At 38.9% G+C, this 13,712-nt stretch overlaps 1 protein-coding gene across 2 annotated transcripts in view; it reads right to left on the bottom strand.

Annotated features, from left to right (window-relative positions):
• LOC126475059 (protein FAM117B-like) overlaps positions 1–930 on the bottom strand; it is a 75,545-nt gene extending 74,615 nt beyond the window's left edge. For both annotated transcript variants that reach the window (XM_050102610.1, XM_050102609.1), the window contains exons 1-2: positions 525–930; positions 17–177 (exon numbers count right to left, since the gene is read on the bottom strand). In XM_050102610.1, coding sequence (XP_049958567.1) covers positions 17–177; positions 525–756 — 393 coding nt within the window. In that variant the 5' untranslated portion in view covers positions 757–930. The remainder of the gene's footprint in view (positions 1–16; positions 178–524) is intronic.
• Positions 931–13,712: the final 12,782 nt, after the last annotated feature.

Consider the following 13,712-nt stretch of genomic DNA (forward strand, 5'->3'; position numbering starts at 1 on the left):
GACTTGTGTTATTTACCTGTGTGGCTTTGTCTACCAGGAGATGGCCACAATACATGTAGAAACTTTCTTTTGGCCACTGTCCTTTCAAATATATTGTGTCCAAGGAAGCTGTACGTCGAATGACGTTATTGCCACTAAACCCATGACTTGAACGAGAATTTAAGGTTTTCGATTTGCCTGAAATACAAAAACCTGTATGATGCTTCAGTAAAACCATTTGAGAGTACATGTTATGTGAAAGAAAATTGCAGTAACAGTAACTGGGCATTGCAAATTATTGCAGAGATCCCATTAAATTGGATCAAACTTTAACGCGTGCGCACTATGTATTTCGTTTATTCCCAATATTATCATCACTTTTCTTAAAGGTATGACAATACAATAGTGAACTCAATAGCTGCATCGAAACAAATAGCGGTACTACAGGGTGACGCTTATAAATCGAGCATTATCACTGCGATCTACCAGTGAGATAATAATGACACGAACTCAATATATTCACGAAAACTTATCATGCGCATTACCTTTATAACTCAAAGATCCGGGGCTTCTTTGACCCGATAAAGAAGCCTCCGGTGATATTCTCGTTTTCCAGGCGGACGTTGGCGATAACGTAGGGCTGTTGCTTTTACTTTTTCTGATATTACTTCCTTGTCTCAAAAGGGACGACATGGGCAGTGTAGCTCTCATTGGACCCTGCTTTGATGAGGAGCAAGGCGACGATTTTGGAACCCGCTGTGAACCCTGTCCCGACATTTTGTCATGTAGATGATAATGATTTATGCTGTCGATTATTTAATTAATGATATGTAAAAGAGAGAGCTATCGCGAATCGTCCGAGCACATTCGGCCATCCATTCCACATCCACTATATTCTTAACAATTCTCTTCTTACACAACTACCCCACACAGTGAACGACTTTCACGACTTGTCACTTGCGATCTTCTGCTGTCCTCAGCTATTACGTCACGTGATAACAACACCAGGTCATCATTGGTCAATGAAAGCACTGGAGTAGAGTCGTATGCGGGGATGTTAGGTACACACAGTCTCAATGCCTTAAGGGAAACGCTGTTTTCTTTGTGTTTCGGCCGCTTTCTAATTTTTTCCCCTCTCCGGAGATAGTTTACATACATGAAAGCTAGCTATTGTGCTCTATCATTCGTCGTACCGATTAATTTGTGCGGCGACCGAATTTTTTTTCGGTATGTTGGCATTGTATGTCACGCCTACAGTCAAGCAGAAGACAGCGAATTGCTGACACCAAGGAGCAGTCGGAATCATTGTTGTTGAGTTTAATTAGGCGGTGATTGTAAAACGTGTCATTGAGTTACAGTGATCTTAAGCGACAGTCTGTGTCATGTTGTTCTACTTTTTAGCTGAAGAACCCTGTATGCTTTACCCAGTTTCTTACACGTTGAAGCTGACCTGAGATAATAATTTGTCGCGTACTGTTTAGACTGTGTGTGTAGTAAAGTTCATACTGCTGTACTTAGAAAAGAATTACTGCCTTAAAAATGTCAGAAAGTGTCTTACAATAAATGTGTTACCATAGATGCAATTTAAATAAGGCAACAGCACAAGCCAACACTCACTTGTATAATCTTAATGTAGCATTCATGTTTGGAGATACAATAGACTTGTCAATTTGTGTTCTGTAAATCGTAAATGCCCTGTAAACAGATTAATGTCCACTGGTAGCTATAACATTTTGACAGTGAGCCCGTTGTTATCAGCTACATAATAAATACCAGCTATTTTCTTTTGGTGATGATTATATGTTAGTTAATATGTTTTAAACTTGAGAACATCTTGTAGAGACCTTTTCAAGGAACTTTGTATTCTGACCACTGCTTCTCAGTATATTTATTCCTGAATGAAATTTTTTTGCAAGTAATACATCTCTCTTTCCAACCAATACTAGGAATAAGAACAATCTACATAAAGATCTAAAATCACTTACCTTGGTCCAAAAGGGGGTCCAATATTCAGAAACACTCATTTTCAATCAATTGCCAGCAACCATTAAAAACTTGGTTTCACATAAAGCACGGTTTAACCAGAGTTTGAAAGACCTTTAGATAGGTAACTCCACCTACTCCATAGATGAACATCTTAACAGAGACTGTTAAGCCAGCTTAAGTAAAAATGTATGTTAGATTTCAGTTTTGACGACATTTGGTCACTACAGTCAAGATTAGATATTTTGTGTATGGTAAATTTATTAGTAGTGTATAGCAGTGTTTCATTCTGACAAGGTGTTCATTCTGTAAATATTAGCTGTTCCAGTTTACTGCATTGTATTAACCTGTTTCGGCTATCTCCTGACAAGTGATCACAATAGTAAGTATTATATTCAAATGTTTTATGTTATACTAACTGACGTGTTCCTCCACCACGAGAATCTTCTTATTTTTTGGGTATGTGGAGCAAAAACTGAATCTAATCTAATCCAGCAGCGCCTTTAGTGCCCATTGCTTTCTCGTGATAGAGCCAATATTTTAAATAGTACGTTTCACTACTAGTCAATATGAATTCTCAGCAGTTTATTGAGAACTGTGCTCAGTATCAAACTATTGTTTGTTAGATACAGATTTAAAATACAAAGAATTTAAGCGAGATTCATCTGTCGAATTAAATTCCAGTTTTAATACCCTTGCAGAAACCATGAGTAAGCTGTCATGTGAGTAGTAGGTATTTCTAGTGGGGAGGAGGGCACAATGTTGTCAACAGTATATGTGCTCATTTTTGTGTTGTACAGAAATATTACATAGTTATCACTGTTTGAGTTCTGTGGGGAGCTATGGGTGGAGAGTTCTGACATGCATGGTGCTGCTAATTGCAATATTCTAAAGTAGCATTTTTTGATACTATATCATTTTCTGATAATGGATTCTTCAGTGTAACTTCTTTCAGCAATGTAAAGTAGGCCTAAATGAAAAGGAATTGCAACTGATTTTGGAGATTTAATGACCAAATAGTGACAGCAGTATATCCAATAACTTGAGGAAAGTATCTTACAAAAGAACAGTAAGCAATTATACATAGAAAAATTCAGCAGAAATTGAGAGTGGAACAAGATGGACCAAGAAGTAGAGATGATGTAAGATTTAAATTTCTTTTTAAAAGTGGGCCTCCACTACTGTAAATCTTCTGGAATAGAAATACATATAGGGGCTGCTTCTATAATCTGGATTAGGATTTCTTTTTGTTTCATGACCTGTCTTTGTGGTACATTAGGTCGTCCACTTTTAAATGTCCTGTGCCCTTCTATTGTTTCATTCTTTCTAACATTGCTTTCTTTTCTTATTCAGCTATTATTCATTTCGTTTTGATTTGACTTAGTACTTTTTTACATGTATTTTGTGTGATTTGGAGTTCTTTTAAGCCCTTCTGTCTCCTGTAGCCAATTTGGTTTTGATTTTTTGTTGAGGAAGTAGTCAAAAGATTTTTTTGGCTAGTCTATTTGGGTTCTTTCTGAGAACATGCCCATAAAAAATCATTGCTTATTTTCCTCATTGTGTCTGGGAGTTTTTCACTTGTTTGGTAAAAATGTTTTGTTTCTTATGTGGATTAGTTTTTTATGGAATTTTTTAATATCATTTTTTTATCTCCAGTCTTTCAGCTGGGCCATGGTAGATGATGGACAGTGTGTCAGCTGGATATAGTGCTCCCATAAACTCATTGGGTGCAAGTTACTTAATAAGCTCTTACATAATGTAAAAGATGTACCAGAATAAGCATTAAAATGAACACTGCAATGCTGGCTAGTTTCCCAGCATTTTTACCACATAAAAGGATGTCGGCCTATGTATTGTACTGTAACACTATAATGTTAACAACTGGCCTGTTCTTTTAAATTATCTGTTGCATTGTACTATGTGTGTGACATTGTTTATTGCTATAATTGTCCAATGAGAATGAAATTATTATTATTAATTATTAAATTTCATGGTTTCTCAGAGTGTTGGTTTATTTCCCATTACAATCAAAATGATTTTTAAAGTGGAAATATGTGCCTATTTGATAGATGGTCTCGAATTAGTCTTGTGCAATATTCATTTTGACAGTATGTATTAACAGGGGCATCAAAACATGAAGAATAACCAGTACTCCAGCAGCTACTGAGCAGCACTACTGCTGTCATGTACCACTCAAGGAGGGCCTGGGCAGTGCTGTCACTGCTGGAGTAGTTTTTATTCTTAGTGTTTTAAAGTCTCTGTGTTAATACATATTGGTGAGACAAATACCGCATCTGACTAATTTGGGAGTGCTCTATCGAACGTGCATATAAAATTCCTCCTCAAACATCATTATGTTTGTAACGGAAAACAAACAGTTGCTTTCTGTTGTCACTTTGTGTTGCATGAAAGATGTGATATGCAGTATTTGTTTGATTAGATTCCAGCTACACCTTGCAAATATCTGTCAAAACACTAGAGAAAATGCACCTGATGTGTGTGTGTGTGTGTGTGTGTGTGTGTGTGTGTGTGTGTTTTCTTACTATCAGAAATTTACGTGAAGGAGAGAGGTTTATGCTGAATAAGTCAAAGCTCTCTGCCTTGTGCATTAGCAGTTGAAAATTGTAGTGTCTTCTGAAGAAGGCAAAAATTATTTTTTCATTTGCATTACATATTAGAAACTGCAAGTATATATAAACACAGAATCCTATAAACATAATATTAGTGAATCACAGTTGGAATCTGTGAACTCGTACAAATACTTTGTTGTAGCACTCAACAGGGACATGAAGTGGCACAATCACATAGGGTTAGTTGTGGGTAAAGCAAGCAGCAGACTTTGGCTTATTGGTAGAATAGTATGGAAATGCATTCATTCTGCAAAGGGATTGCTTACAAATGGTTGTGTAACCTCAAGTTTGTGGGACCCATACCAGTAAGACTGGCAGGGGATATTGAATGTATACAGAGAAGTGCAGCACAAATGGTCACAGATTTGTTTAACTCTGGGCACTGAGATGCTGGATGAAGTAAACTGGCTGACTCTTGAAGACAGATGAAAACTATCCCATGAAAATCCACTAATAAAGTTTCAAGAACCAGCTTTAAATGACGATTCTAGCCATATACAACAACCCTTTACATAGCACTCCCGTACGGATCATGAGGGTAAGATTAGGTTAATTACAGCATACACAGAGGCATTTAAGCAATTATTTTGCCCACACTCCATATGTGAATGGAACAGAAAAAAAGCTCTAATAAACGGTACAGTAGGACATACCATTTGCTATGAACTTCACAGTGATTTGCACAGTATAGATGTAGATGGAGAATATGTGAAACGTAAGTTAGCAGACACTAAGAAATCCAGACTATAATTTTATAGTGTAACTGGGTAGCTAAATCTATTCACCAAGTGCTGGCAGGAAAATACTACATAAAAAGGGTTTTTCGTATACATGTGTGTGTGCTACTGCTTGGTGAGTAGATTTCTTTATCTATCTAATTACATTATATTGTCAAAAATTGATTGTTTTTATTGTTAGACTATAAAATTAAATTTTTAGGACTCCCCCTGTGGCATTTATTTCATTCTTGTGTGTCCTAGAGAAGGTGTCCAAAGAATAGGGGAAGGAACTCAAAACGTATCGAATAGGTTACCATGTAAAATTAGCTTTCAAAGTATGATACTGTGGATGATCTTGTGATTTTGAGTGGAGTTGATGTGACAGTTAAGAGACAGGTTGGTCTTCCAACAAATACTTCTCTTTCACAAAAATACTATTCATATTGAATATAAAGGATGCTCTAATTTTCTTGAATGTGGTTCTTGGAAAAAATTAAGAAACTTAGGCTGTGGCAAGGAAAAAAAGAGCAAGAAAGATTCTACATAACTTATCATGCCTCTGTGACACTAAGTCTATTACCTATATCAGATCATTTGACTTCTCCTGAACTTGTGATGTCTGTAAAATTATTATTGGTACTTTCTGTAATGGTAAAGGCTCTTAAAGCAGATTTTCACCCTTTCACAAATTTGTCACCGAGGTCTTCAGCACATTTTCTCCATGTAATTAGTACAAGTCTGACTCACTCTTGTTAAATATACTAACTTATTCACTCTCTCTTACCTGATTAAGATGGTTTGCTTGTAAAATCTTGAAAAAACATGTGTTATTTGTTAAGTGCTGTTGTGAGTGGCCTCATTAATCAATTTTCCGTAGTGTATTCTTATAATGTGAAATATACACAGTTAAATTCCTTTTGGGAGGAAGAGTTTGGCTTCGGTTAAATACTCTCTGGAGACACTGTGTATTTGTTGATGAAGTCTGGATGAGCTAACATAACAAAATTAATGGAGCCAGGCTTTTAATAACGATTTGAAGTCTTAGACGAATAGACATTACAGCTTGACGATTGTAGTTTTAATCACACAAATTTTGCGTGACTTCAGTTTTATCCATATTACAATAAAAAGAGGGTTCTTGTAGTATGTATAGCGTTATTGCATGTGTATTCCACAAGTCAAAATGTGTAAGCCATCGTTCATCTTTTTATCCTAACAACGGATGCTGTGTAGAAAAAACAGTAGTCGTATACTTCTGCCTGTACCTAATATTTATCCTGCCGTATCCAGCCACCCAGCATTTCCTATTCCACTCCTGTCACAGAGTTATTCTATCCCATCAGGGGCTGGACCACCTGTGAATGCAGCCATGTTATTTATCAGCTCCGCTTAAATCATTTTATATTTTTATATTGGTGTGACTACCAACCAGCTGTCCACCAGGATGAATGGCCAAATGGTGGCCAAGAGCAAAGTAGACCACCCTGTGGCACAACATGCAGTGGAACATAAGAGACTCGATTTCAATGGCTGCTTCACTACCTGAGCCATCTGTATCCTTCACTGCATTCTCCAGCTTTCCTGAACTGTGCAGGTGGGAGTTATCCTTACAACATGTTCTCCGCTCCCCACCCTCAGTTTCCATCCTCTCTGTCTTATGATCTCCTACCCATTCTTGTTTTCCACCCTGTTCATTTACAGCCCTCTGCCAAGGCATCCGCCTGTCTTTCCATGCTCCTCTCCTTTTTTGTTCCTGTTTTACCCCCACCTCCTTACCCTACAACATCCTGATGCTGCACCTGTTGGCTCACTTTTATTGATGAAGGCTGTGGCCAAAAGTCATATGCGAGTGTCTTTTAATTGTGCCTGTCAGCAACTTGACATATCTTCTTTATGATATGTAGTAATCCATCTTTTCCTACATTGTTGATATTCCTACCTGAAGTTTCCATTGTTTCATATTTATCTTTGTAATTCTTGAATGGCACACCTGTAATGAGGATGTAATTTCTTTGAACTGCATATGCAAGCATGTTTTAAGTATTTTCATTGAAACTATCCTCCAGAAGATACATTTGCCCTGCCTTACCAACCTCACCTCTTCCTCTCTCACGCCCTGCCCTTTCTATTAGGTTGGTGCATAAGTTTGTAGCATTTTTCCATAAGCTTAACAAACACAACAGATATACATCACAAAAACATTAGCCATCAATAATTATTCTCATTCATGTTACAACAGTCTGCCAATGCTGGGGTAACTTTCTGATTCTGAGACTGTATAAATCATGTCGTCTTGAGGTGAAGAACTCTTCGAGCGATGTTGCGGAGCACATTTACATCCGGAAATTGAAGGTTGTTTAATAGAGATGGAAAAGGTGAAAATATGAGTGTGCAAGATCAGGTGTGTAAGGCAGGTGCAGAATGACTTCCCTACACAACTCCTGTATCGTGTTCTTTTAGTCTAGCAGAAAGTGAGTAGATGTTATCATGGAGTAGCATAACTTCATCCAGTCTTCCTGGTCATTGTTCTGGGATTGTATCTGCAAGAAGCCTTAGTTGTTGACAATAAATGTCAGTAGTGATGGTTATGCCTCAGGGAATCAATTCGTAGTACACCACACTGTCACCATTCCATCAGGTGCATAACATTACCTTTTGCTGATGCACACAGGTCTTCGTATCGGGAGTTGCTGCTTTGTTTGGACTCATTCATTCCTTTCTTGTCCTTATGTTAGCATAAAGACACCATTTCTCATCACTAGTAATGATACAGGATAGGAATGATTGGTGTTTTTCACAAGCCAGTTGACGGGGAGCAACAGAGATGCACATATGGCCACTGGCAATTTTAATAATTTTGGCTGAGAATTTGTTGTACCCATACACTCGATTTTGGAACCTTTTTCGTTGCATGTAAGTGCCACATGATGGTGGAATGATCACTGTTCATCACATTTACCAGTTCTTGAGTACAATGATGTTGATCATTGTAGATTAATGCATTTAAACAATGTTCATAAAATCCCGAAGGTCTTCCTGAACAAGAAGAGTCACTAATGTCAAAACAATCCTCATTAAAATGAAAAAAACAATGTCTTGCCATGTTCTGCCCAATGGCATTATCCCCATACACGGTGCAAAAGTTTCTGGCTGCCTCTACTGCTGCCACCCCTCCATTGAACTCAAACAGAAGAATATGTCGAAAATGTTCAGATTTCATCACTTGGCAGCCCAGGTACTGGTGTCCACAGCTCCACTCCCTCTCTCCAAATGACAATGCATAAACTCAAATAGCAATAGTGAATTACAAATAAAAAATAACCAATAAGTAAACCTATAGCAACCGGAATACCAACATGCAAAACAAAAATGCTATGAATCTATGCACCAATCGAGTATTTTACCTTCCCCGACATCTCTCTTCTCTCTGAAGAAGGAACTATTCATGTGAACACTGGGAGAGTCTGTTCTTTTACACATGTCTATTGGCAGTACTGATATTTCACCTCCTAAGGTAAACACTGGACAAATCATTCAGTGATACAGTTGTTACAGGGAGTAAGGGTAGAAATATTTTAGACATTAGTCTTGTCACACTTCTTCATTTCTTGTACAAGATGTGTACGATGGTGGTTTGAAAAGTTCTCGGAATCATCACGAGAAGTCAGCACTAGTGCAACGAGTTGTTCACGTGATATTCATTGGGCTGTTGCCTGTAAACATGTGCCACGTCAGTGCTCTTGGAAGAGAGTTGTAGCAGTGACATGGCTGTGTTGTTCCTGCGTAGTGATTTGCGAAGATGGAAAAAATCAAGATTCGAGCAGTGATTAAGTACTTTGTAAAGAAAGGTATGAAAGCAAAGGACATTCATTCCGATTTCAAGAAGAAAAACTGGGGGACTCTGCTCCTTCGTATTCAACTGTTGCCAAGTCCCCAAATGAATTTAAATTTGGTCTGGAAAGCTTAGATGATCCGTGCAGTGGTCGGCCAAGATGTGTCACTACTCCAGAAATAATTGCAAAAGTGCACAAAATGGTCGTGGAGGACCGTCAATTGAAAGTGCGTTATATTGCTCATGCTTGCCAGATGTCATCTGAAAGGGTATATCACATTTTAACTGAAGAATTAGAAATGAAAAAATTGTCTTCAAGATGGGTCCCACAACTCTTGACGCTTGATCAAAAACGCAAGAGAATAGACATATTGGAACAATGTTTGGCCTGTTTTAGGAGAAATGAGCAAGATTTTTTGTGCCGGTTTATGACCACAGTTTAAACTAGGATGCACTACTATACCCCAAAGACAAAACAACAGTCAAAGCAGTGGAAAATTCTGATTCTGCACCACCAAAGAAATCAAAGACAATTCCTTCGGAGGGAAAGGTCATGGTATCAGCGTTCTGGGATGCGAAGGAGATACTGTTTGCAGATTATCTCCCCAGTGGGCAAACAATTACTTTAGAATACTATGCTAACCTCCTGGACAAATTGCAACAAAAGATGCGCGAAAAAAGGCCAAATGCGCACCCGCACACGTGCCATTGCCATGGCAAAATTACACGACCTAAGGTATGAATTGTTGTCACACCTATCTTACCCACCTGATGCGGCTCTGTCAGACTTCCATCTCTTCCCAAAACTGTAAATTTTTCTTGGTATACGAAGATTCACTTCAAACGAATAATTGATAGCCGTAGTTGACAACTATTTTGCAGGCCTAGAGGAAACTCAATTTAGTGATGGGGTTAAGGCACTGGAACATCGTTGAACCAAGTGCATTAATCTACAAAGAGACTACATTGAAAAATAAAAAAGTTTCAGTGATGTAAGTTCTTGTTTTTCTATTCTGTTCGAAGAACTTTTCAAACCAACCTCATACATATTTATTTAAAGTTTCAGCATGTTGGTAAATATTCATTAAATTGTTAGACAAGAAGACGAGAAGAAACAAATATAGATAGGAATGAAAGTTGTGTATTGATGAGACTTGTATGATATTGTCATGACTGTATTTAGGACGTTAAACTTTTAGAGCAGCTGAGGCAACTATTCAAAGCAAATATTACAAATTTGGATTCAGGTTAGTTAAAAAAAAAAAGCTTTCTGTACCTCATGATTGGGATACCCTTTTTTTTTCCCCCAGACACTTCTCTGAATACTCCTTTTTCTGTGGCGCTCAGTAGAGTGCACTGCTCCAGTTGTGAACAGGACAATGTCTTGTGGACTGTTCAGTCTGTCTGCATGCCTGAACACAAAGACCTTGTGGACATTAACACTAGAATGCAAGAAGGGTTCTGAGAATGCTGAACTGGCTTACATTACAGTGACATCAGACACACATTCTACTTTGGTTGTGTGACACAAAACATCAAAGATGTGCCCTGTAGTGATCTCCCATGCTCAACACCATGACCTGAAGACTGTTACCTTCAACTTATGTTTCAAAGGTATCCTGTGGAGACTGAAAGAGAACTGTTCACTGCCTTCTTGGAGGCAACAGCAAAGGTTTTGTCAACCCAGACACTAAGCAACTATCTCCACATGATTATTACCTCCAGTATTATGAGAAGGATAGATTGCTATTCGTCATAAAGATGATGCATTGAGTTGGAGGCAGGCACAAAGAAAACACTGTTACAAACTGAGCCTTTTGCCAAAACTTTCTTTAGAGAAGAAAAGAAAAACACACACATATTCACACAATCAAGCACATCTTGCACACTATGAGATATTAAAGTTTGCAAGCTTTCAGAGCCAGTGGCTCCTTTTTCTGGCAGAACGGAGAAGGGAAAGGAAGGGGGATGAAGGAAAAGGATGGTGAGGCTTAGGAAAAGGGGTAGAGTTTGGGAAAGTAACTTGGAACACTGGGTCAGGGGAGACTTTCTGGATGGGACGAGAAGAGAAGACTGATTATTAGGGACTGCACGTAATGAGATTTGAAAACCTGAATGGTTAAAGGTGGAAGGCAGGGTAATAGGCAAGACAGAGACTACTGGAAAAAAAAATTGCGCAAGTTAATAAGAGTGAAAAGTGTATTGTATGTGAAAGAGGTGGAGGTGGGTGGCAAGAAATAGAAAAGTTGGAAAATGAGACATAAAGAACTATAACAGAGTGAAGAAATTAACATAAATTAATACCAGATGGGTGGTGGGGACCAAGGACATGTTGCTGTGTGAGTTGCCATCTGCGGAGTTGTGAGAAACTGGTGGTAGGCGTGCCTTTGTTAAAGGCCGAACAGTGCTTATGTAACAGCTGGTATCTAACATATTGTTTTGCAGGTGACTCTCCCTTTGATAACATATGGTTTGCCAGTTACAGGGCTGATATAGGTGGTGGTAGGAGGATGCATAGGGCAAGTCTTACAGCAGAGGCGGTCACAGCTGTAGGAGCCATAGGGTAGGGAGATAGGTGGAGAATGAGCATAGATCTGACAAAGGTATTTGTAGAGATGGGAAGGGCTACAAAAAACTATTCCAGGTGTGATGGACAAAATATTGGACAGAATAGAGCACATTTCAGGGCATGATTTTAGGAAGTCGGAGCCTTATCGAAGAAGCTGTTTGATACGTTCAAGACCAGGATAATGCTGAGTAACAAGTGGTGTGCTCCTGAGTTGTTGTTTTGGAGTGACCAGCAGCTCTAGAATTGGATGTGGTGGGCTGGGAAATCTGCTTTTGAGCTAGGGTGGTATGGTAATCAGTTCCAGTGAAGGCTGATGTGAGAAGGGTGATGTATTGCTGTAAAGAGTCTGCATCAGAACAAATATTTTGGCCTTGAATGCCAAGGCTGTATGAGACATGGAAAGGATGGCAACTTCAAAATGTAAGTATTATTGTTTGTTAGTAGGTTTGATGTGCACAGTGTGTAACTAACGTTTGTTGTAGATGAGATGAACGTCAAGAAAAGCAGCATGGGATTCAGAATAGGACCATGTGAAATTTCATTGGGAAAATGTATTTAGAGATTCCAAGAATTTTAACAAATCAGCCTCACCATGTGTCTATATGGCAAAGATGTCGTCAATGTATCTAAACCAAATTAAACCAAGGAAATTATGGATTCTAGGAAAGCCCCCTCCAAGCAACCCATGAAAAGATTGGCGTAGGAAGGAGTCATCCTGATTACTATGGCTGTGCACCTGATCTGCTTGTATGTTTGCTCCTCAAAGGTAAAGTGGTTGTTGGTAAGTATAAAGTTGATTAAGATGAGCTGGAAGGACACTGTAGAGTTGGAATCAGATGGGCACTGAGTGAGTAAATGTTCAGCAGCAGGCAGACCATGTACATGGGGCATGTTGGTATAGGGGGAGGTGACATCAATGGTGTCAAGCATGGTGTGATGAGAGTGGGATGGGTACAGATATCAAATAATCTGGGAAATGATTGGTGTCTTTAATGTTGGAGGAAGGTCATTGTACTATGGGTTGCAGGTGTTTATCAATTAAGGCAGATATATGTTCAGTGGGTGCTTTGAAGCCAACAACAATACGGCAGTCTGGGTAATCAGGTTTGTAGATCTAAGGAAGAAGGTGAAAGATGGAGGTGCATGGTTTGGGTGGGGTTAGAAGTTCTGTGGACTGATGCGTTAGTTGTGAGGGACCTGAGGTTGTAAGGAGGGTCTGCAGGTCAGTTTGAATCACAGGAAATGGGATCTTAACAGCAGATGCTGTATGTAGAGGTGTCACACAGCTGGCGTAGACCTTCACTTACATACTCCCATCAGTCAACTACCACAGTGGTAGATCCCTTCTCTCCTGGAAGGATAATCAGCTTTTCGAGAATGAAGAGCCTTGAGTTCTGCAGAGGACAGGTTAGTGTCATGTTGTATAGACCTGAGGAAGGGTTGTAAAGCAATGCTAGATGTGAGGAATTCTTGGAACACTTGTAAGGGATGATTTTGAGGTATTAGAGGAGGATAAGTTGGGATCTCAGTCAGAACTGTTCAAGGCAGAGCTCAATGTCAGGTTCGCTGTTGGAATGGTTTTGGGATTGGGTTACAAAGTGCTTTTTCCAGCTGAATATCAACTAACTCATTGGATGTACCATGCACCTCTTTATTCTAAGACAGTGTTGTATCATTGCCTTGTCAACAGCAATATAGTTTTTGGCAGTTGTATGTGATTAACAAGTAACATGTCAAAATATTATTGTAATCATGTTCATCTCAATGGTTTATGGCAGGTTCAGTAACATTCAGTTGGCACCACCTCTGGCATCAAACTGTAGTGCCATGATAGTATTAAAAAAAGGATACATTGTTACTTACCATATAGTGGGGGTCATGAATCACAGACAGGCACAACAAAAGACTCTAAACAAGTAAGCTTTTGTCCAAAAGGCTTCCTTCTGAATTACACACACACACACACACACACACACACACACACACACACACACACACAC

The sequence above is a fragment of the Schistocerca serialis genome, chromosome 4 (assembly GCF_023864345.2).
Source record: "Schistocerca serialis cubense isolate TAMUIC-IGC-003099 chromosome 4, iqSchSeri2.2, whole genome shotgun sequence".
Taxonomy (NCBI): domain Eukaryota; kingdom Metazoa; phylum Arthropoda; class Insecta; order Orthoptera; family Acrididae; genus Schistocerca; species Schistocerca serialis.